Raw genomic sequence first — 21,344 nt, 5'->3', positions numbered from 1 at the left:
TAAATAAAGATGTCCATTTACAGCTAAAAATATTAAGAAAAAAAAAAAAGAAACACAGGCTGTGGGACTTTGCTCCCAGTTCTCCTGTACATTATTCACTGTCCCCAATCCCCACCTTCTTGATTCTATTGATACTTTAAATTGCAGCTTTTCATGTTCTCTTTTGTGAAATCTTCCCTGAAACACACCCCAGACAATCAACCCCTTTTTTGGTCTACACGGAGCTCACACTTCTGTCACTGTAGTGGAGTTCTGCCTGGTATTATCTTAGAGCTCCTCTAGGACAAGCCTGGGCTGGTAGGTCTTTACACTCCCAAATGTATCCCTAACATAATCAATAGTAGAAATTAACATTCTTTTTGCTTCCGGGACACGCTAAGATCTTTCTGGACACAGGGCCTTCGAAATTGCTGTTCCCTCTTCCAGAACCCTGTTCTTCCAGATGTGCACCTGGTTTTTTGTCTTGGGTTTCAGTTGAAATCACCACAACAGAGAGGCTTTGCTTGACTACCCAATAAAATGGCAAGCTAGTCAATTTCTATCTCACCTCATTTATAGTTTCAGGATCTAAAGTAGGTTTTTTTTTTGTGTGTGTGTGTGTGTGTATTCTCTCTCTCTCTCTCTCTCTCTCTCTCTCTCTCTCTCTCTCTCTCTCTCTCTCTCTCTCCTTTCAAAAAAAAAAAAAGTCCATGAATAAAGAACCCTATTTGTGACTAGGGATATGGTTCAAGTAGCAGCGCGCTCGCCTGGCATGCGTGAGGCATTGGGTTCGATCCTTAGCACCACATAAAAATAAAATAAAGATATTGTGTCCACCTAAAGCTAAATAATAATAATAAAAGAACCCTATTTGTCTCTAGCAAAATGTGTCAAAGTGACTGGCTCTAGTATGAAAACAATAAATATACCTTTTATTTATTTATTTATTTATTTATTTATTTATTTATTTAATATTTATTTTTTAGTTTTCGGTGGACACAACATCGTTATTTTATTTTTATGTGGTGCTGAGGATCGAACCCAGCACCCCGTGCATGCCAGGTGAGCGTGCTACCGCTTGAGCCACATCCCCAGCCCTATTTATTTATTTTTTAAGGAAGACTCTTAGGACACAGCTTAGACAAACTCCATTTCTTTGCTTTTTCTTAATATTTTTTTAGTTGTTGATAGACCTTTTATTTTATTTATTTATATGCAGTGCTGAGAATCGAATTCAGTGCCTCACACATGCCAGGCAAGTGCACTACCACTGAGCCACAGCCCCCCCCCCCAAACAATAAATATTTCTTAAATGAATTTGTTAAAACTCATTTTAAGAGAAGAAAAAAAACAATAAAACTAGAAGACATTATTGGTGGTGTTTTGTTAAAGCAAGTTCTATAAACCTCTGTAGCAGAGCACTTGTCTGGCATGAGCACATTCTGAGTTCTATCCCCAGCATAAAAACAAAACAAAACAAATCTCTTCTTCTTTGCTGTCTAATGAAGTGGTAATATTCTTCTATCCTGTGTTATCATATTATCAATATTAACTGAGCCAGGCTTAACACATGGTATAAAGTAGACTGATGACTATATTTTCTGTGCTCACTGATTTTCTCAGCAGTCAGTAATTTTGGTTTCTTTTGAAATAGGGGTGTGGAACTCTTTCTGTGGGAACAAATAAGATTCAACATAAATTTTCAATTTTGTCTTCATTTTTGCAAAAGGTAAGTGTACTTCAAGGTCAACTGTCATGGAACATTTGGGCTGGTGTTTAGAGGCTGCCTCCTCTAGAGATGTGTGAATCAATGAATTCAAACATTAATTGAGTAAGACCCAAAGTCTTTCTGGAGGGTGATTCACATTGGGAGAGGCTGTGGGATTAGTCACCCAACTGAGACTTTGTTCTTCTCATTTTGAACTGTGCAATTACCAGAAGTCAATCCACCTGGATTAAAATAAATTTTAAAAATTTGTAGTAGCAGCAAAATCCAACATGGAAAATTTACCATTCAGGATTGAGTAAAGTCAAATTTTTCCTTTTACCAGAAAGTCTGTGTCAATATGATTAGTTAACAAATTAAAAGTCCTTGTTATGCCCTCTGTGTCCCAAACATTCTGCAACTACCTGGTTCCCGTACTTAAGAGACACAATTTACACCATAGTGATTCAATAAACAAAAAGTACTTTCAGGTCCAAGTGATTTCCCTTCCAACTCCCCTTGCATGCAAGCTGATTGCCTTCTTGGAGACTCACATATCTTTGAAGTATTATCTCATTCTGAATCTCTGATGAGACGTTGATGGGCACATTCCCCAGAAGCAAGGGCCTCCACCTTTCTGAGGCCTAGCAGAGAGGAGCTCCAGTTTCACAAAATTTCCTCCCAGGTGTGGGGAACTGAGCCCACCAGCACTTATAAAGGGAATAGGAAAATGATGACTGAGCCCCTGCTGGGCTCACCTGCACTCCTGGCATACAGATGTGTTCATCTCTAGATGCAGCACATTCAAGAAAGGTATGGAATACTGGGCCTTGAGACCAATGAGAACATTTCAGAGTCAAAGAAGAATGGATCTTGAGGTTTCCTGGGGCTCAGCTGGCCACAGTGTGTCCCAAATAGATTCCCATCTTCCACCAGCACTCCCCATTGATTCAACATTTAACATGGGATTCCTCAGACAGGCAGGGAGCCATCAGGGGTCGAAGTATCTTAGTTTTGTTTCCCTCACCCACCACATTGCTAATGGCAATCTTAGGAGCTCCCAAACCTTACTTTCTTTAAATGCATATGGGCCAGTACCTCACCTGCCTCTCAACCAGTGCTCCTGTCTTCCTGATTCAACATGCTTCTCTTTCCCTGTTGGTGTGTGTGTGTAGGTGGGGAGGTTGTTGTGGTGGTGCTTGTTTCATTTACCAGAAGTTTGGGCCCTCTCTTCTGCTTGAAATAATTGTAATGATAAGATTTGTTTTACAATATGGGTTTTATTATTATTCAGATATGGCAAGTCCCACAGAATCATTGAAAAAAAAATAGTTGGTTATACTCACAGATCCCCAAAGTCAGGGATGAACTGTGGTACGTGGGCCAGCCAGGGAAACAGGGGTGGGTCAGGAGAAAGAGAGCAAGGGAAGCGTGGACAAAGCCTATTTTTGGAGTTCTGTGGGAAACTCTCCTGTTTAGAACATCTTCAGCCTCCATTCACATCTATGCTCCATTCTCCCCTCTGCAGACTTGTGAGGAGGCTAGTGGTCTCCTCTACAACAGGTTCCAGGTGTTCCAGAGCCCTTGGCCAGTCCAGTACCAATGCCAAGACTAAATGGCCTGGAAGCAGTGCATGAGCATCTCCAGCCTGGACAGTGGTGTTGTGTACTCTCTGTCCTGGAGCCACTCACTGATGTCCCTGCCTCCCTCCATCCCACCACCTTTACCCATTGGGCTGGTACGTGCTAGAATCTGGTGCACAAACACACACTGTGCCCCTTACCTCGGGATAAGACAGCAAAGAGCTCTTCCCACCTTTCCCCTGACTTGGAGCTTGGCACATTCCCAGATGGACTGCCAATTTATTATACAACACTCTCATTGTCACCATGTGGACCTCCAGGATTCAGCTGGGTAACTAGAAAGTCCCCTGCACTACCTTGCCCCACTCAGAAGCCAGTTTTGTCAATATTTACTAATTGTGCAAGCAGAGCAGGAGTTTTCTGTGCCTTAGAGCTGGGAGCCCAGTATGCTCAGTGTGCTGTAAGGTGCCTTCCAGGACACAGGAGGTTTGCTGGGGCTAGCCTGTCTGTTTTATAGCTCATGAAATCAAAGGGGCTTAACTGCTGACACTTGCTCTGGCCCAGTAGAACCCATCCTGACACAATGACTGGGAAAGCAAGGTCCTGGCTACAGGAGCTCCCCTCACTCCAAACCTCCTGCAATGCTGTAGCCATCCAGGGGGGCTCCCTCCTTGCCTCTCCACAGCCTCAGCTCACCCAACACTGACCAGCACAACAAACCTAAATATTGCCCTCACAATTGAGAAAAATGATTATAGAGTCCAGTACATATTCTTTTGCAGTGTTTCTACAGAAAATGATGTGCAAGGATGCTCCCAGGCACCAAGCCTGTCTCTACCTCCCTGGCCATGATGCCAGTGGGGAAAGTTCAGGATAAATACCAGAAACTTCTTCCTGGAAGCCATACACAAGCGCCTCTCTCCATCAGACATGAGGAGAGGAGCAACTTTCTAAAACAATCTTACTCTGTGTTCTCTTTTCCAAAAAGATTATAAATTCACTTAAAAACAATTATCCCAGTTAGTATTTGTTCCATGTGAGGTCTGCCCCCAGAGGACTTGTGGAATGCATTGTGTGTGTTTGTGCACATGGGCATGCGTGTGAGTATGTATGAATTAGGCTAGTGATAGCAATTGTGTAATAAATGCAGAAGAGATTGGATTTGTTGATACTGCATGTTATTCTTTGCAGCAAGGACTGCCTTGTTGGTACAAAGGGTCTGAAACACTTTCATGAAGGCTGAGCCAGGGTGTGAGTGGTGGTGGTGGTGGGTGAACGTCACACAGGGCAGACCCCTGCACCCTTCCAGAATCAGATCCTCTCCCTCCCAAGGTCCCTTGAGTGTGTTGTTTCTATTTCCAGTCCTTTACATGTCTTGGCCTCCTCACTCCCTTTCAACTGTGTTTGTCACCTTACCACTGCTCCCAGCATCTTAGTCCTCAGTATTCTGTGTCTGGAATCAGGGAACACAGCCATAGGACTGGCCCTAGAATCCTGCCCCAGCACCTGCCTGGTCTTCTGTTCCTTTCTCAGCAAGACTACAAATGCAATTATTCACCAATTTCTGTCCATCCTAAGAAATGCCTCCAAAGTACTTTCACTCTGGGCTGGGGATGTGGCTCAAGCAGTAGCGTGCTAGCCTGGCATGTGTGCGGCCCGGGTTCGATCCTCAGCACCACATACAAACAAAGATGTTGTGTCCGCCGAAAACTAAAAAATAAATATTAAAATTCTCTCTCTCTCTCTCTCTCTCTCTCTCTCTCTCTCTTAAAAAAAAGTATTTTCACTCACTCTATTTACATTGACTTATACAAAATTTCTAGAACAATCCATGTCTGAAAGGGAAGCTTAGTGACAACATCAGAACAAGTGTCAGCTGATTTGTGTGGCCTTTGACCTGTGTGTCCTAGAGGAAGGAGGAAGGCACCTTCCTTCAGGAGCCTTTCCCAGCAGGGGGCAGTCTGCAACATCCTTACTCTGACTATTCTCTCCTGCGTCCCACACAGGTTATGAAATTTGGGTTTCCTTTTCGTGAAATGTGCTGGCTGAGAAATACAGTGAAAAAAAGCACATGACACAGAAATAATTTTTTTTTTTTTTTTTTTTTTTTTTTATTTTTTTTTTTTTTAATTTTTTTTTATTGGTTGTTCAAAACATTACACAGCTCATGACATATCATCTTCCATACATTTGATTCAAGTGGGTTATGAACTCCCATTTTTTACCCCAAATACAAGTTGCAGAATCACATCGGTTACACATCCACATTTTTACATAATACCATATTAGTGACTGTTGTATTCTGCTACCTTTCCTATCCCCTACTATCCCCCCTCCCCTTCCCTCTCATCTTCCCTCTCTACCCCATCTGCTGTTGTTTAATTCTCTCCCTTGTTTTTTTTTTTTTTCCCCTTTCCCCTCACAAACTCTTATATGTAATTTTGTGTAACAATGAGGGTCTCCTTCCATTTCCATAGTTTCCCTTCTCTCTCCCTTTCTCTCCCCCCACTCGTCTCTGTTTAATGTTAATCTTTTCCTCATGCTCTTCTTCCCTGTTCTGATCTTAGTTGCTCTCTTTATATCAAGGAAGACATTTGGCATTTGTTTTTTAAGGATTGGCTAGCTTCACTTAGCATAATCTGCTCTAATGCCATCCATTTCCCTGCAAAATCCATGATTTTGTCATTTTTTAGTGCTGCGTAATACTCCATTGTGTATAAATGCCACAGTTTTTTAATCCATTCATCTATTGAAGGGCATCTGGGTTGATTCCAAAGTCTAGTTATTGTGAATTGTGCTGCCATGATCATTGATGTGGCAGTATCCCTATAGTATGCTCTTTTAAGGTCCTCAGGGAATAGACCGAGAAGGGCGATAGCTGGGTCAAATGGTGGTTCCATTCCCAGCTTTCCTAGGAATCTCCATACTGCTTTCCATATTGGCCGCACCAGTTTGCAGTTCCACCAGCAATGTACAAGCGTACCCTTTTCCCCACATCCTCGCCAGCACTTATTGTTGCTTGACTTCATAATGGCTGCCAATCTTACTGGAGTGAGATGGTATCTTAGGGTGGTTTTGATTTGCATTTCTCTGACTGCTAGAGATGGTGAGCATTTTTTCATGTACTTATTGATAGATTGTATGTCCTCCTCTGAGAAGTGTCTGTTCAGGTCCTTCGCCCATTTGTTGATAGGGTTGTTTGTTATCTTGTTGTTTAATTTTTTGAGTTCTTTGTATATTCTGGATATTAGGGCTCTATCTGAAGTGTGAGGAGTAAAGATTTGTTCCCAGGATGTAGGTTCCCTATTTACCTCTCTTATTGTTTCTCTTGCTGAGAAAAAACTTTTTAGTTTGAGTAAGTCCCATTTGTTGATTCTAGTTATTAACTTTTGTGCTATGGGCGTCCTATTAAGGAATTTGGAGCCCGACCCCACAATGTGTAGATTGAAGCCAACTTTTTCTTCTATCAGGTGCAGAGTCTCTGATTTGATATCTAGGTCCTTGATCCATTTTGAATTTACTTTTGTGCATGGCGAGAGAAAGGGGTTCAGCTTCATTTTGTTGCATATGGATTTCCAGTTTTCCCAGCACCATTTGTTGAAGATGCTATCCTTTCTCCATTGCATGCTTTTAGCGCCTTTATCAAATATAAGAAAGTTGTAATTTTGTGGATTGGTCTCTGTGTCCTCTATTCACACAGAAATAATTTTGAGAAGCGAGGGTGGAATGGCTCTGCGACTTTAGGTTCCTGCTTCCACACTGGAAGGAGAGAGAGAGAGAGAGAGAGAGAGAGAGAGAGAGAGAGAGAGAGAAAGAGAGAGGAGCCTGTGTTTTATATATTTATACAAGGGGGCTTCAAAGGATTTTAGTGGAATGTTCTTTTGCCAAATAAGGCAGGAGGGGGCCTGTACAAACCCAATGGGTAGTGCCCAAGTCTGGAGCTACAGAGCAGCCTCTCTAGTCGAGCAAGGACTAAGAGCACCATGTACTTCCCATAATAAGCCACAAAATGACTTGCAATACCAGACCAAAATCTCCTTGGCTCCAAGGCCGAAGAGAGGCTATTCAGATAGCTCAGGGTGGCCCCCTACACAACATGCTATTTTTATTTAGGAAAACAGTTCACTAAAAAAAAAAAATCTGAAAGTTAAAAGAATTGTGGGTGTCTTGTCCATAGCCCAGTTCTGCTATGCCAGAGGGTAGGTGGCAGATGGGCCAAAGAAAATGCCCAGAGACAACATGGGAGACATGGTTTATTGGAGGAAGCTTAAAAGAGATGAAAAACTCTTCCAAGAAGAGTTCAGTGGTGACAAGCTGACAACACATCTTTCTGTTATGATTTAGATATTACAGGTCTCCCAAAAGCTCATGTGTGAGAAAATGCAAGAAAGTTTAGAAGTGAATTGATTGGGTCATGAGCATATTAATCAGTGAATTAATTCCCTGATAGGGATTAACTGGTTGGTAACTGTGGGCAGGTAGAGTGTGGCCGGAGTTGGTGGTTCACTGGGCGTGTCCCTTGAGGTATATATTTAGTCTGTGGTGAGAGGAATCTCTCTGCTTCCTGGTGCCATATCCCCAGGTGTTTTCTTCTGCCACGCACTTCTGCCATGATGTTCTATCTCACCTCAGATCCTGGCTGTCTATGGACTGACACCTCTGAAACTGTGAGCCCCATATAAACTTTTACTCCTCTCATTGTTCTTGTGAGGTCTTTTGGTCTGGTCAGCGAAAAAGCTGACTAAAACACTGTTCCTCCCGGTGTTTTGCCAAGGAGGGCCTCCTCCACAGTCTGTCCCCGTGGCAGCCAGCTGGACCAGTGACATATACACAAAAAAGAACAAGGGTTGAGACTTGCTCTATTTCACTTCTTCAAGTTGGCAAAAGGATAAACAGTTATAACAAAAATATTCTAAAATGTAGATGCTTACGGAATACACAAATTTACATCACACTTAACAGTGCTGCAGTTGCCAAGGGCTTCGGCCCTGTACTGTCCTTTGGGTCCTTCCAAGTTGTTGTTCTATTTCTCTGTACTGTGCTTTGCCACTCAAAATGCCATCTAAGTGGTACAGAAAGCTCAGTCCTTGTTCCTGATGCCAACCCAATAATGAGAAAATGGTTTCGAAGAAAAGGAATAAGAAGTTTTATTACTTTCCTAGCAAAAAAGCAGGAAAAGCTTCTTTGACTCCAGTCCCAGAGACTGTGAATCTGTCCATCAATGGAAACAGGCTTTTTGTTGTTGTTGTTGTTTTTGTTATTTGTTGTTGTTGTTCTCTTTAGTTATACATGAAAGTAGAGTGCATTTTCACATATTATACATACAGGGAGTATAACTTCCCATTCTTGAGATTGTAAATGATGTGGAGTTACACTGGTTGTGTCTTCATATATGAAGGAACATAGAAAATTATGTCTGATTCATGCTGTCTTGTCTAATCCAATCAACTTCTATTCTTCCCTCCCCTACCCTTGTTTAGTGTTAGCATTCACATATCAGAAAGAACGTTGGGTTTTGGGTTTTTTTTGGTATTGACTTATTTCACTTAGCATGATAATCTCCAGTTTCATCCATTTACTGGAAAATGCCATAATTTCATTTTTCTTCATGGCTACTATTCCATTGTGTATGGATACCACATTTTCTTTATCCATTCATCTGTTGAAGTGCAACTAGGTTGGTTCCATATTTTAACTATTATGAATTGAGCTTCTATGAATATTGATGTAACCACATCACTATAGTATGCTGATTTTAAGTCCTTTGCATATATACCAAGGAGAGGGATAACTGGGTCAAATGGTTAGAACAAAGACATTCTAAAATATAGAATTCCAAGTTTTCTAAGGAATCTCCATACTGATTTCCAGAGTGGTTGCACCAATTTGCAATTCTACCAGAAATTTATGAGTGTACCTTTCTCCCACATCCTCGCCAACATTTATTGTTACTTGTATTCTTGATAATTATCATTCTAATTGGAGTGAAATGAAATCTCAGTGTAGTTTTAATTTGCATTTCTCTAATTGCTAGAGATGTTGAGCATTTTTCATGTATTTGTTGATGACTTGTATTTCTTTTTCTATTAACTGCCTGTTCAGTTCCTTTGCCGTTTATTGATTGGGTTATTTGGTTTGTTTTGTTTTTGTTTTTTGGTGTTAAATTTTTTTAGTTCTTTATATATCCTGGAGATTAGTGCTCTCAGTGGGCATTTTTTCCAGGCCTTTCTTCCATTCCTATTTGTTCCACTGGACCAAGATTGACAGGAAACCACAAGCTCCTCATCAGCACAGTAGTGCTGAATTGTGCTGTTCTGCCTAGTTATCCATAAAATTTAGTAGTATCTGATTTCTACTAAACAAAGGATGGGAAGGTTGGTTTGAGCTGTGACCTCAATCTAAAGCTACTTCTCCTGACATGAGGGGAGGAAACTTTTCTGCCACATGCCATGAAGGGACAAAGCCTGAAGGGACAAAACCCTAATAGAATTTCAGTTAGGGGATTGTCAGTCTTGAGCAGGAACACAACCAGAGAGGCAATGTGCAGAAAGAACCCAAGTATCAGAGGACTAAGGATAAGGGAAAATTTGGGTTCTGAAACTGAAAAAAAGAGTTTGGTAACAATGTCATAGAATGTGGAGCTCAAGAGTTTGGGCTTTATTCTGAAAACAGAGGGGAACTGCCAAAAGTTTCTAATTGGGAAGTGGCAAGACCAAGGCTGTGCCTCAAGAGGAAAAGGATTCTGGCAGTGGATCTGCAATTAACTTCCCAGGAGACCAAAACAATCACTCTTTCTCAGGGGCCTTCATTTACTATAAACTAGGAAAATGCTGATTCTAAATCTAGGAATATGGGGTGGGTGACAAGTTGAGGGAGGTTAGACTAGTTTGCAGACCCCCAGATTCCAGATCTGGGCAGGATCCCTGACCTTTGTCTTAATAAGCTTCTGTGACCACCCATGGTCACCTACCTTTTAACATGCTTGATTAATTGGCAGCAATCCCTGAGGATGACCTTTAAAGGTCACTGGAGCCAGCCTCAATGGTCTAGGCAGGAAGGAATGAGAATGTGTATTGGTGACGAAAGAGAATGGGAAAAATGACTAATGGAAAACACCATCGACACAAAATTGAAAAGATTTACCTATTAATTAGAAGTGAGAAAAAAGGAGATGGAAGAAGCAAGGATAACTACAAGGTTTTGAGCCTTGATCAAAGTAATGACAAATTTAATACAACAAAATTAATTTCAATTTGGTCTTCCCACTCTCTGATCCATATAAATCCAGTTTCTATGGGTCTGTCTGATCACTAATAGGAGAAAATGATGTTCTAAACCTTTCAAATGACTAACATTATTACAGACACCGTCTGCATGTTAGTCTCATTTAATTCTAATAGGTAGCTCAAATCTCATTCCATATGCCAGGTACTATGCTGTATACTTCACATTCCATCATGTTATTTAATCCACAAATCACCCTGAATGAGAGCTACTATCATTCCCATTCTACAGATGAGAAACTAAAACTTAGGAGAAATGAAGTAACTTCCCCAAGGTCATTGAGTTGAAGAGCAGATGTTTAGGCATAGGCAGTCTGCCTTGGGAGACAATCTATTGGCCATTATACTACTCTGTAGCTGTTAAACAGTGGTCAAATCTGGAAACAAAAGTGAAAGTGAAGCACCCAAGAATTACAGTCTAGGTTTTTTTTTTGTTTTGTTTTGTTTTTTTCTGTTTTGGTAAAGAGTGTGATGGAGGAAGCAATCTGTTTAGAAATTTTAGGCAAGTGATTGATGTAATCATATTTGAAAATACTGCCTAATAACCAAACATACTGTTTAAATTTAAATGTTTAACTAAAGATTTTTTTTCCCCTGTTTGCCTTGGAAGATAAATTTAGGAGATATGAGTTGTGTTTGTTATGTTAGAAAATTCCCTGTACCCTTCTGGTAAAAGGATTGCTGTAATATGCATTGACAAGGGCTGTCAGGAAATGATTGCACAGTGGTGTCAGTTTATGCTGCTTGTTATTACATTTTTTTCTGGATCCTCTTTCAGTCATGCAATGATAATGACTAACACTGACAGTGAAAGGAGGGCTCTCACTTTCCTAAGGGTAAGCCTCAGTACAGACTTACATTCAATTTAAGTCAATGAAGCCAGAACTCAGGTGATGCTAGTGGGAAGGTTTCCCACACTTTCCAAAGTTCTAAACCAACTAACTCTGTAAGGCCTCCTTTCCCTGACAAACTCTTCAATCCACCTGCTGCATCATGTTCAGGTGTCATGTGTATATACTACAGCAATGTGTATCTGTGTTCTCTGTTATAAGTGAGAAAAAAAGGAATGGACATTCAATGTATCTAGCACTTTATTCTCCACATTTTCGTGCATATGGCTCAAAAATAGACCTCATGTCAACATTCTGTTAAAATGAAAACTTGCATCAGCTTTTACATTTATTGGTAATGTAATATACTATGTAAATGTACAACAGTCTAACAAATGACAATCTAGTTACATAGCTTAAATAATACAAGCACTTGCTGCGTCTTTAATAGTACTCAAGTTTCTCTTATGGCTTTTTAAAAATAATTTTGAAAGGTGCATGATTCTCTTGGGCTTCTCTGTTTAGGAAAAACATTAGAGACAACATGTTTCCAGTAATGAATTAGTCAACTACATATATGTTCATGTTAGAAAATGTCAAATAAATACTGGGAAAAATACTTTATATTAACTCAATTTTACATTTGGGAGATTTTTTAAATATCTAATTTGAATCTTCAGTATTTCATTTGTTTTATATGTCAATTCATTATCTTATGTCCTATTTCAGTAGTTTCTAGACTGTCCCAGTGAAAATAAAAAAGAATTCAATTCCAGGTAATAACATCATCCATCTCCATGTGACAAAAAACTTCTGCTCCCAACATAGGAGCCACACTAGAAAAAAATTTCCCCCAATCCACTAGTGAGAAGCAAATATATTTTAGTTTAGAATGAATACTGCACAGCTGTGAACATTCACATTCTGAATCCAGAAAACAAGGATTCCTTTCAAAATCCAGATTCATTTCAAAATCCAACATTGGTTGAGGAATGCTGAGGTTACAGAGCCACAAATGCCAAGAATACAGACACTGACAACTAACCCTGACAAGGCTGGCAGGGTTTCAGTTCGTGCCTTTCCAAAGGTTCAGGATCATGATTCATTGTTGTTATTGTTGTTTTTCCCAAAAATGTGATGACATCCTGCCAAATCTTCTTCCATTAGGGCTGCTGAGACCAGAGAAACCGATCACATTTTTCAAGCATGCTTTGTATCAAGGCTCTGAAATCCCAAAGAAAAGAAACAAGCACATTTAGCTACAGTTGATCATTCTCTACAGAAAACATTAAAACCTATAAAAGTTGATTGACCCAGTGAGTCAAAAGACAAGAGATTAAAATCAAGAGCGAAAGGCAACCTATGGAATGGGAGAAAATATTTGCAAATCATATCCAATAAGGGTTAACATCCAGAATATGGGAGAACACCTACAACAACAAAAAGAAAAAATAACCTGATTTAAAAATGGGCAAAGGGCTTAAATAGTTACTTCTCCAAAGATGTTATACAAATGGCCAATAAGCATATGAAAAGATGCCCAACATCACTAATCAATATAGAAATGCAAATCAAAACCAAAATGACATATTACTATTACCTCACATCCACTAGGTTAGCTACTATTAAAAAAAAAAAAAAAAAAACAGAAAATAGAGTTAACTGGGACATGGAGAAATTTGAACCATTATGCATTGTTAGAAAAAATTTAAATAGTATAGCCACTATGGAAAATAGTATGGAAATTCCATTTCTGGCTATTCACCCACAAGAAACGAAAACAAGGTGTAGGAGGGATATTTGTGCACCCATGTTCATTGTAGCACTATACAAAGAGAAAGTAGAAGCAACCCAAATGTCTTACAACAGATAAATGGATAAACAAAATGTGGTATATACGCACAATGAAGTATTATTCAACCTTAAAAAGTCAGAAAATTCTGTTAACATACAACAACTAAGAAGAACCTTGAGAACATTATGTTAAGTGAAATAAACCAGTCACAGAAAGAAAATACAGTTGAGTATCTCTAATCCAGAATTCCCAAACTTTTGCTGGGCATAGTGGCTCATGCTTGTAGTCCTAGTACTTAGCAGACTAAGGAAGGAGGACTGAAAATTCAAAGCAACTCTGGGCAACTTAGCAAGACCCTGTATCAAAATAAAATTTTAAAAAGGGTTGGGGATATAGCTCAGTGGCAGAGTGCCCCTGGGTTCAATGCCCCAATGCCCAGTTCTACTGCCCCCACCCCCCAAAACCCCAAAACTTTAAAGAAGGTTTGAATTTTGGAACATTTCTGCTTTGGGATTTTTGGATTAGAGATGCTCAACCTGTAAAGTCTATGCAAATATTCCAAAATCCAAAAAAATTCTGAAACCTGAAATATTTCTGGTCCCACGCATTTGAAATATGATAATTCAACCTGTACTATACAATGTTACTTAGAGGAGGTAGTTAAAAAAAAAAGGTAGGATTATCTTTTTGTGGTGCTGGTGGCTGGGGATCAAACTGAGAGCCTCAAGCATAGTAGGCAAGTGCTCTACAAATGGGCCACACCCCTACAATATTCTTAGAGAATTGAGTATACATCATATTTGGGTACTCATATTAATCCAAATAGTGTCTTGGTTATGATCATGAATGAAATTCTACTTTAGTTTCTTCCCTTAATCACTTTAACTACCAAATCAATCTCAGTCTCCCCATCTGTTAGTGAGGGGTCAGGACTAGATGATCTCTACAATCTCATCTACCTCTAAAAATCAGGGGAGGGGGGGTGTTGTACATTCTCCAAGCACCATGGAAAGGCATGATAAACTGGCATTACCTCTGCCTTTTCTCAGCAATCCTCAGGATATCACAGGTTCTGGTAAATTTCTCTGACAACTCAAGGGCCAGACCACACTCCTGTAGCAATGACCATGCTGGATCTGGACCCATGGCCTTAGCTAACAGGAGTGCCACATTCTCTGTGTTGATGGGAGAAGGCCCATCATTGAGGTTCCCATTTAGTGACTCCTGGGGGACTGGACTTGAACTCTTCTTCTGTACAAGATGTAGGAGAAGCTTCCATTCCTCCACAGTCTCTGGGATCCAACCTACACACACACACAGAAGCAATGTTGGCTCTGACTACTCTTAGTACATTGCCTGCAGAGAGGAGATAGTAGAAACTGCAAAGACATTTAATATCAAAACAAAAATATGCAGAAACATAATTTCATCACCATGGCACAAAGTTTTCGGAACATATATTGAATAAATAGTTCATGATATAGAGAAGTCTCAAAATTAGCTTCAAAATCCATTCAATAGCTTACTGAATGCTCTATGTCATGTGCCATGCTATGCACGGGATATGCAATGATGAACAAAAGACAATCCTTACACTCTTGCAGATTTGACAATCTAGTATACAAGACAGAATTAAACATAAAAATATATACTTATAAACTGTGCTAAGTACTCTGAAGAACAAAGAACCACTAGAGACAATAGCTGACTTTGTTTACAGAAAGACTATGAGGAAGTGACATTCAAACAAAAACTGAAAGATGAGACAAGCTTAGAGGGCATGTTCATGTGGCCCACAGAATGCACAAACTTGGAGCAAAGAGTAAACATAGAGGGAAGGGACCTGCATTTCTGATGCAGGAAACATGGAAAACAATGTGACACAGGAAAGAAACTGGTGGGTTCAAAGAATTTTTATAAAAGCCTATAATGTATAAAGGTAGTAGAATGAGTAAGATGATAAGGCCAGGTCTTAAGGACCAACTTAAGAATCCAGAATCTGGACTTTTCTGAGTTCAGCAAACAGAGTTTCAGAAAAGAAATTGCATAATTCAATTTTCATTAAAAAAAAATCATTCTGAAGGGAAATGGGTTAAAAGTGGTTAAGTGTGGAACCCAAATAACCAGTTATGAAGTTGTTGCAACAGTCTAGGCAAGTAGCCAGGATGAGAAATTAAAGTGGATAGATATGAGATATATATTTGGTAATAAAATCAACATGACTTGGATAGTGACTGATATAAATCACAAGGAGAGAGAAGTGTCAAGAAAGGACCTTATTTAATACATTGGGAGTAAGAATTCTTAATATTAGTAAAATTATATTAATAAAATATTGGGAGCACTTTCATCTGGGTTGGGAAGACTAGGAGATTATTTATGCTTCTTGAATTATCAACCTTTTTCTATAACAAATATGTTGTAATTTTAAACACACAAACCAGTTTTATCTTTTCCTGATGATTCTCTCATTCATATATATATATATATATATATATATATATATATTTTTTTTTTTTTTTTTTTTTTAATACTCCTACAAAAACAGCTGGCCCTCCTATTTAATTTCTGAAACAAAGATGATCTCCGTAATTATAGATATAGCTGGATGCTCAGAGCTGACCCTTGCCAGTCAACTGGTTTCTTGCTTCTGCTCTAACTTTCCCTGTCCCACACCAGAAGGGTTGAAAAAAGTTGTAGTAAAGGATCACAGGTCTTTCCACTGAGAAGCGAAGGACCTGAAGGCATGCTGTCAGCATCTGTGCACTGAGATGAATACAGAAGCACTACAAAACTGACCAAGACCACCTCTCGGAGGGCAGGATGGACTCTCAGACTTCAGCTATCAGTGTGTTAAAGTCCTGGCCTTCTGACAATTATCTTATCAGTGTGAACTAATGAAAAAATTTTAAATGGAAATTATCGAAATGACTGTGAATGTTAGTTAAGTTCATTTTAATGAATTAAAACTTTTGACTGTCTAGTGAGAAAACATGATGCAGTAAAAATACACAAGCACAAATTCTGAGAGGCCTGGGTCTGAACACCAGCTCTAGAATTTACTAGTTGTGTGATTTGGGTCATTTAATTATCATTTCTCGGCTTCAGTTATGACATCTGGAAGATAGAAATAATAGTAACTATCCCCAAGAGTTTGTTATCTCATTTAAAACAGCATATGGAAAACACAGCATTAGTGCCTGACATATAGTAAGCACTCATCAAATAGAAAAGGAAACAAATATGTGTGTGTATACGTGTACGTGTGTGTGTGTGTGTGTGTGTATACATATACGTATCTCTCTCTCTCTCTCTCTCTCTATATATATATATATGTATCTCTCTCTCTATATATATATATATATATATTAACTATATATATTATATATATATATTAATTATATATATATTATATATATATTAATTATATATATATAATATATATGTATATATATATAGAGAGAGAGAGATCTCAAAGGACACAAATTAAAAAACCCTACAAATTTGATAATTACCTAGAATGGTCATTAAAATGTTTACCAAATTCCCTTATTTAAAAGTCTGGAGAGACTTCTAAAATACTCAATCAAGTAGCTGGTTGGCAAGTACACACCATTATCCCCTTCCATCAGGCTCATATCATCCAGATACACAATGTTGGTGAAGGCCTCTCTTCTTCTCTCCAGCTCCAAACAGAGAGTAAGATATCCAGGCCAGAAACTTAGAGAACAAAGTTGAAGAAAGGAATAAGACAGTGAATTTATCCATAACTGTGCTAATAGTAGACAGTAGCCACATGTGACTATCTACATTTAATTAGAAGTAAACAAAATTTAAAAGTCAGTTTTTCATTTGACCTGTCCATCTTTTAAACATTTGACAGCCACATGTGACTAGTGATTACCATATGGGACAGAGCAATAAAACATTTCCATTATCATAGCAAATTCTATCAGACAATTCCAATCAATAGCTTTAAAGAGAAAAGCAAAGGCCAGGCCCAGTGGCACATGTCTGTAATAAAAATTACCCCGGAGGCTGAGGCAGTAGAATGCAAACTCAAGGCCACCCTAAGCCATTTAGTAGTAATACTCTGTCTCAAAAAGTAAAGTGCTGAGGATGTAGTTCAACCCCAAGTACTGCAAAGAAGAAAAAAAAGCTAGTGACATTTGAGGCCAGGCACCCATTATGAGGCATTTAAACTTTATATAGATTCATACACTTTTAGATTCAATTCAAGAATCAGCATATTTCTTCTCCCAATGTACAAACCTTGGAAGTTCTCCTGCTCTTCCCCTTCCTTTATTTGCTGTATAGTAAGTCCCACTGCATTCTCCTTTGAAACATCCATTGGATGTGTCTTTTTTGCTGCCCCACTAATCACCAATCCACTCATATCTGAATTAAGGCAACAACTTCCTAGACCTTTCTGGCTTCATACTTCATGTATAATGGTCTTTAGAAAGCTTCACTTTCATTTTTTTTCCTCCTCTACATTTTATGTCCTTTCCCTTCCCTTCAATTCCTTTTCCCTTCTAGTACTGGGAATTGAACTTGAGGAATTGGCCCTTTTTGTACCAAAAAATCTAAAAGGGTCTATATAGGTAACTAAATTCTTCTGACCAGCTTTCCAGGTCTTGCATCTCATCATAATGCCAGGAGAAAGAGAGAAGGTTGGAAGGATAGGGAGATGGGTCCCTGGGTAACTTCTTGGGCAGCATCCCTCTTTTGGGACCCCTCCATCTTTGGGAGCTCTGCTTTCTTTCTATTACCTTAATAAATCCTGTTAACTTTGCTCTCATCCTGTGTCTGTGGATTTTATTCTTCAGATTCATGAGCAAAGAATCCAACCCCCTGCTCCATGATACAATCACCCATCAGTCTCATCCCTCATTATCAATGAATAAATATGTATTAAGTACTTACCACTATATAAATTAGGCAATGTGGAGGAAAAGAAAGATACAGGTCCCTCCAAAAGATTATTACCCAGGTAAAGCCATAAGACAACATCACCAGGCAATAAATAATCACTCATGAGTGATGTGGATAATAAGCAGTGGCAGTTTTTCTTGCCCTTGCCCTTACTCTTTCTCTTACCAGACCAGCCAGTCTTCTGGCTCCTCTAAAAATGCAAATCTTACCCAGACTTCAGGGCTTACCTCCAGAATCTCATCTTCTCCTAGATCCTTTACCCACAATTCTACTGAGCCTATTCTGATTTCTCTTCTTAGAAATCCATTATCAACCGTAACTGACATCACATAAATGGAGGCTGAATTAAATACTATCTACATGCCTGAGAACCAGGGCTAACAACTGAGCCTGGGGAATGGAAAGAAATTAGCAAGAGCCAGTCACTCACTCACCCACACACACACACACACACACACACACAGCCACAAAATTTAAATGTGAAAATTGTTTACTACCACTAAAACAAAAAGGTACAGTTATCTTTAGGAAGCAAAATTGAATTCCCAAGTGATAACACATACCAATTCAGGCCCTTAACTATAAGGTTATGCACTGAAGTGATTCTTAACTTCAGCTTCTGTGAAAATCCTTACTTACCCACAAGTCCTACAGATATCAGTCATTTTCTCTTTGGTTGTAAAATCTGCAGGAAGTTTAATTAGCTGAAGGATCAGCTGACTATAACCCCAGGAAAACAAGTGTGAATGAGGCCTGTGAAATAAAAAAAAATAAAAATAAAGAAGTCAGTAATTAGAAAGGAAATAAACTCTAAAAAGTCCTAATTAGTTGTCTAATAGGAAAGAATACAGTTTATGTCATAGCTGCCTGTAATCTCAGTAACTCAGGAAGCTGAGGCAGGATGATCTCAACCAAGAAAGGCTAGCCTAGGAAACTTAGCAAGGCATCGTCTCAAAAAATTTTAAAGGGGCTCGGGATGTAATTTAATGGTAGAGTGACCCTTTTAAAAATCCAGTATTATTATATCTTCAAACATTTCCACTTGGCTTTTGAAAAATGTAAAGTAGCTACTTCTATAACCTGTTCATTTTTAAAAACTAGAAATTTAGGGGTTAGAGTTGTGGCCCAGTGCAAGAGTACTTACCTAGCATGCAGGAAACCCTGGGTTCAATCCTCAGCCCAGTATCACAGTAAAACAACTAGATATGTTAAGTAATCAAAACCAAAAAAAATAAAAAATACTGGGCATGGTGGTGCATGCCTATAATCCCAGTGACTCAGAAGGCTGAGGCAGGAGGATCTCAAGTTCTAGGCCAGCCTCAGCAACTTAGCAAAACCTTGTCTCAAAAATAAAAAGGACCAGGGATATAACTCAGTGGTAAAGCACTCCTAGGTTCAATCCCTAGTACAAAACAAACAAACAAAAACAGCAAAAAGAAAGGCTATAATTTTACTGCTCACAGCCACTGCTATCCTTCTAGTCCTTTAGCTAGATATAAAATAAGACAGGCATTAGTTTTTGTTTTGTTTTTTTTACCTATTTCCCTCCCTGGTACTGGGGATTGAACCCAGGGGCACTTAACTGATGAACCACTGAACCACATCTCCTGTCCTTTTTTAAATTTTTTATATTTTGAGACAAGGTCTCACTAAGGGCTGAGACAGGAGAACTGCAAGTTCAAGGCCAGTCTCAGCAACCTGGCAAGAACATGTCTCAAAATAAAAAAAATAAAAAGGGCTGGGGATGTGGATGAGTGATCAAGTGTCCCTGGATTCAATCCCTACTACAAAAAAAAAAAAAAAAAATCCTCTATCAGGTTATGTCTAGAAATCCCTTGAAAACTTTTTAGAAAGAAAAAAAACAAACAACAAAAACCAGTCCACACACACAGTTTTCTCTAATGGGTTTAATCACCAAGGACTCTTAATGTGGGTCCATAAATGAAGTTCAGAGAGATCATTTAATTCTCTGAAGTCATATGCAAAACTTTGCATTAATGTGCATTTTTCTGAAAGCAATCATTAAATTCTTATAGGGTCTGTGTCCCTAAAAGTGTTTAGAACCACTATAAAGTATACTCAATTTTATTATTACAGTAAATTAGGTCAGTCTTTTCTATAGCTAATCGTAAAGTGAGCCCAGAATGCTGCATGTGAATAAATCAGTTCCATCCCAAAGGAACATCAGAGCTTAGTTCTTAGAAAGAGGACTCCCCTTCCATACCTGGGGTATCCTTCATCATCCATAATGCTTGTACTTGGTGGAGCATCATGGGACACTGCCAAAAGCAGCCAATCCAATCTTAAAGATTCTGGTTGTAGAAGGGACTCAAGGAAGTATGACCTGAGAGAAAGTTGGATTGAAGAATCACCAATCTTCATAATGAGAGAAAACAAACTATGGGATACGAAAAATTTTGATCAATAGATCAATATAGTAGATAAAATAACTTGAAAATTCTTTTACTACAGAATATCTAGAAATGCCTGTGAAAATTTAATAGTCTTCTAAATGAATAACTGAGTCTTCTAGATATACAGAGAAAAAAAATCAAAGTTCCAATAAGTAAATAATAAAAACCAGTGTGACAAATGTGAACTGAAGGAAAAAGAGGAAGTTGACAGTTTAATAACCAAATGGGAATTTATAGGTATGGCAAGATAGGAAATGATGAATCAGCCTGAAAAGAGAAAAAGCTGGAAAAGAGAGCCATTCACAAAAAGTTGGGATATTGTCAATGAAAAGGTGGCAGTAGCCAGACATGGTGGCACATGCCTGTGATCCCAGCCACTTGGAAGGCAAAAAGATCACAAGTTTGAGGCCAGCTGGGGTGATTTTCAAGACCCTGTCTCAAAATAAAATTTAAAAAGGGCTGGGAATGTGTCCAGTGGTAGAACACTTGCCTAGCATTTGCAAGATTCTGGGTTCAATTCTCAGTACTGAAAAAAAGAAAGAAAGAAAAGGTGGCAGTAGATATTCTCACTAGTAGAGAACACGAAAAGCTCATCTGTTTTAGACTAGGCTCTGAATCAAGGACATAGTTTTGTACTCATGATCTGAGAATCCCCGAGAGGGAGGGTGGGTAAAGAAAGGTAGTATATATATATTTGTGGTGTGCACTATGAATTGTAGCAGAAGACAAAACTGCTCAAATCCTCATCTTTCACAGTAGGTGCCTCAACTTGGTGCAGTTAATAGTAAAAATGTTACACCTGCGATAAAGAGAACCAATG

The 21,344-nt window shown here is 38.9% G+C and overlaps 1 protein-coding gene across 4 annotated transcripts in view; it reads right to left on the bottom strand.

Annotated features, from left to right (window-relative positions):
- Window positions 1-11,623: 11,623 nt before the first annotated feature.
- The window catches only part of Hps5 (HPS5 biogenesis of lysosomal organelles complex 2 subunit 2), a 39,780-nt gene continuing 30,059 nt past the window's right edge, over window positions 11,624-21,344 (bottom strand). For all 4 annotated transcript variants that reach the window (XM_071616350.1, XM_071616349.1, XM_071616351.1 and 1 more), the window contains 5 exons: window positions 20,335-20,454; window positions 18,750-18,863; window positions 16,789-16,895; window positions 14,209-14,479; window positions 11,624-12,604 (listed from right to left, as the gene is read on the bottom strand). In XM_071616350.1, the coding sequence (XP_071472451.1) occupies window positions 12,544-12,604; window positions 14,209-14,479; window positions 16,789-16,895; window positions 18,750-18,863; window positions 20,335-20,454 (673 nt within the window). In that variant the 3' untranslated portion in view covers window positions 11,624-12,543. The remainder of the gene's footprint in view (window positions 12,605-14,208; window positions 14,480-16,788; window positions 16,896-18,749; window positions 18,864-20,334; window positions 20,455-21,344) is intronic.

This window comes from Marmota flaviventris, chromosome 9, assembly GCF_047511675.1.
Source record: "Marmota flaviventris isolate mMarFla1 chromosome 9, mMarFla1.hap1, whole genome shotgun sequence".
Lineage (NCBI taxonomy): Eukaryota > Metazoa > Chordata > Mammalia > Rodentia > Sciuridae > Marmota > Marmota flaviventris.
Note: the sequence above shows the minus strand (reverse complement) of the source record. Positions and strands in the feature narration are given on the sequence as shown.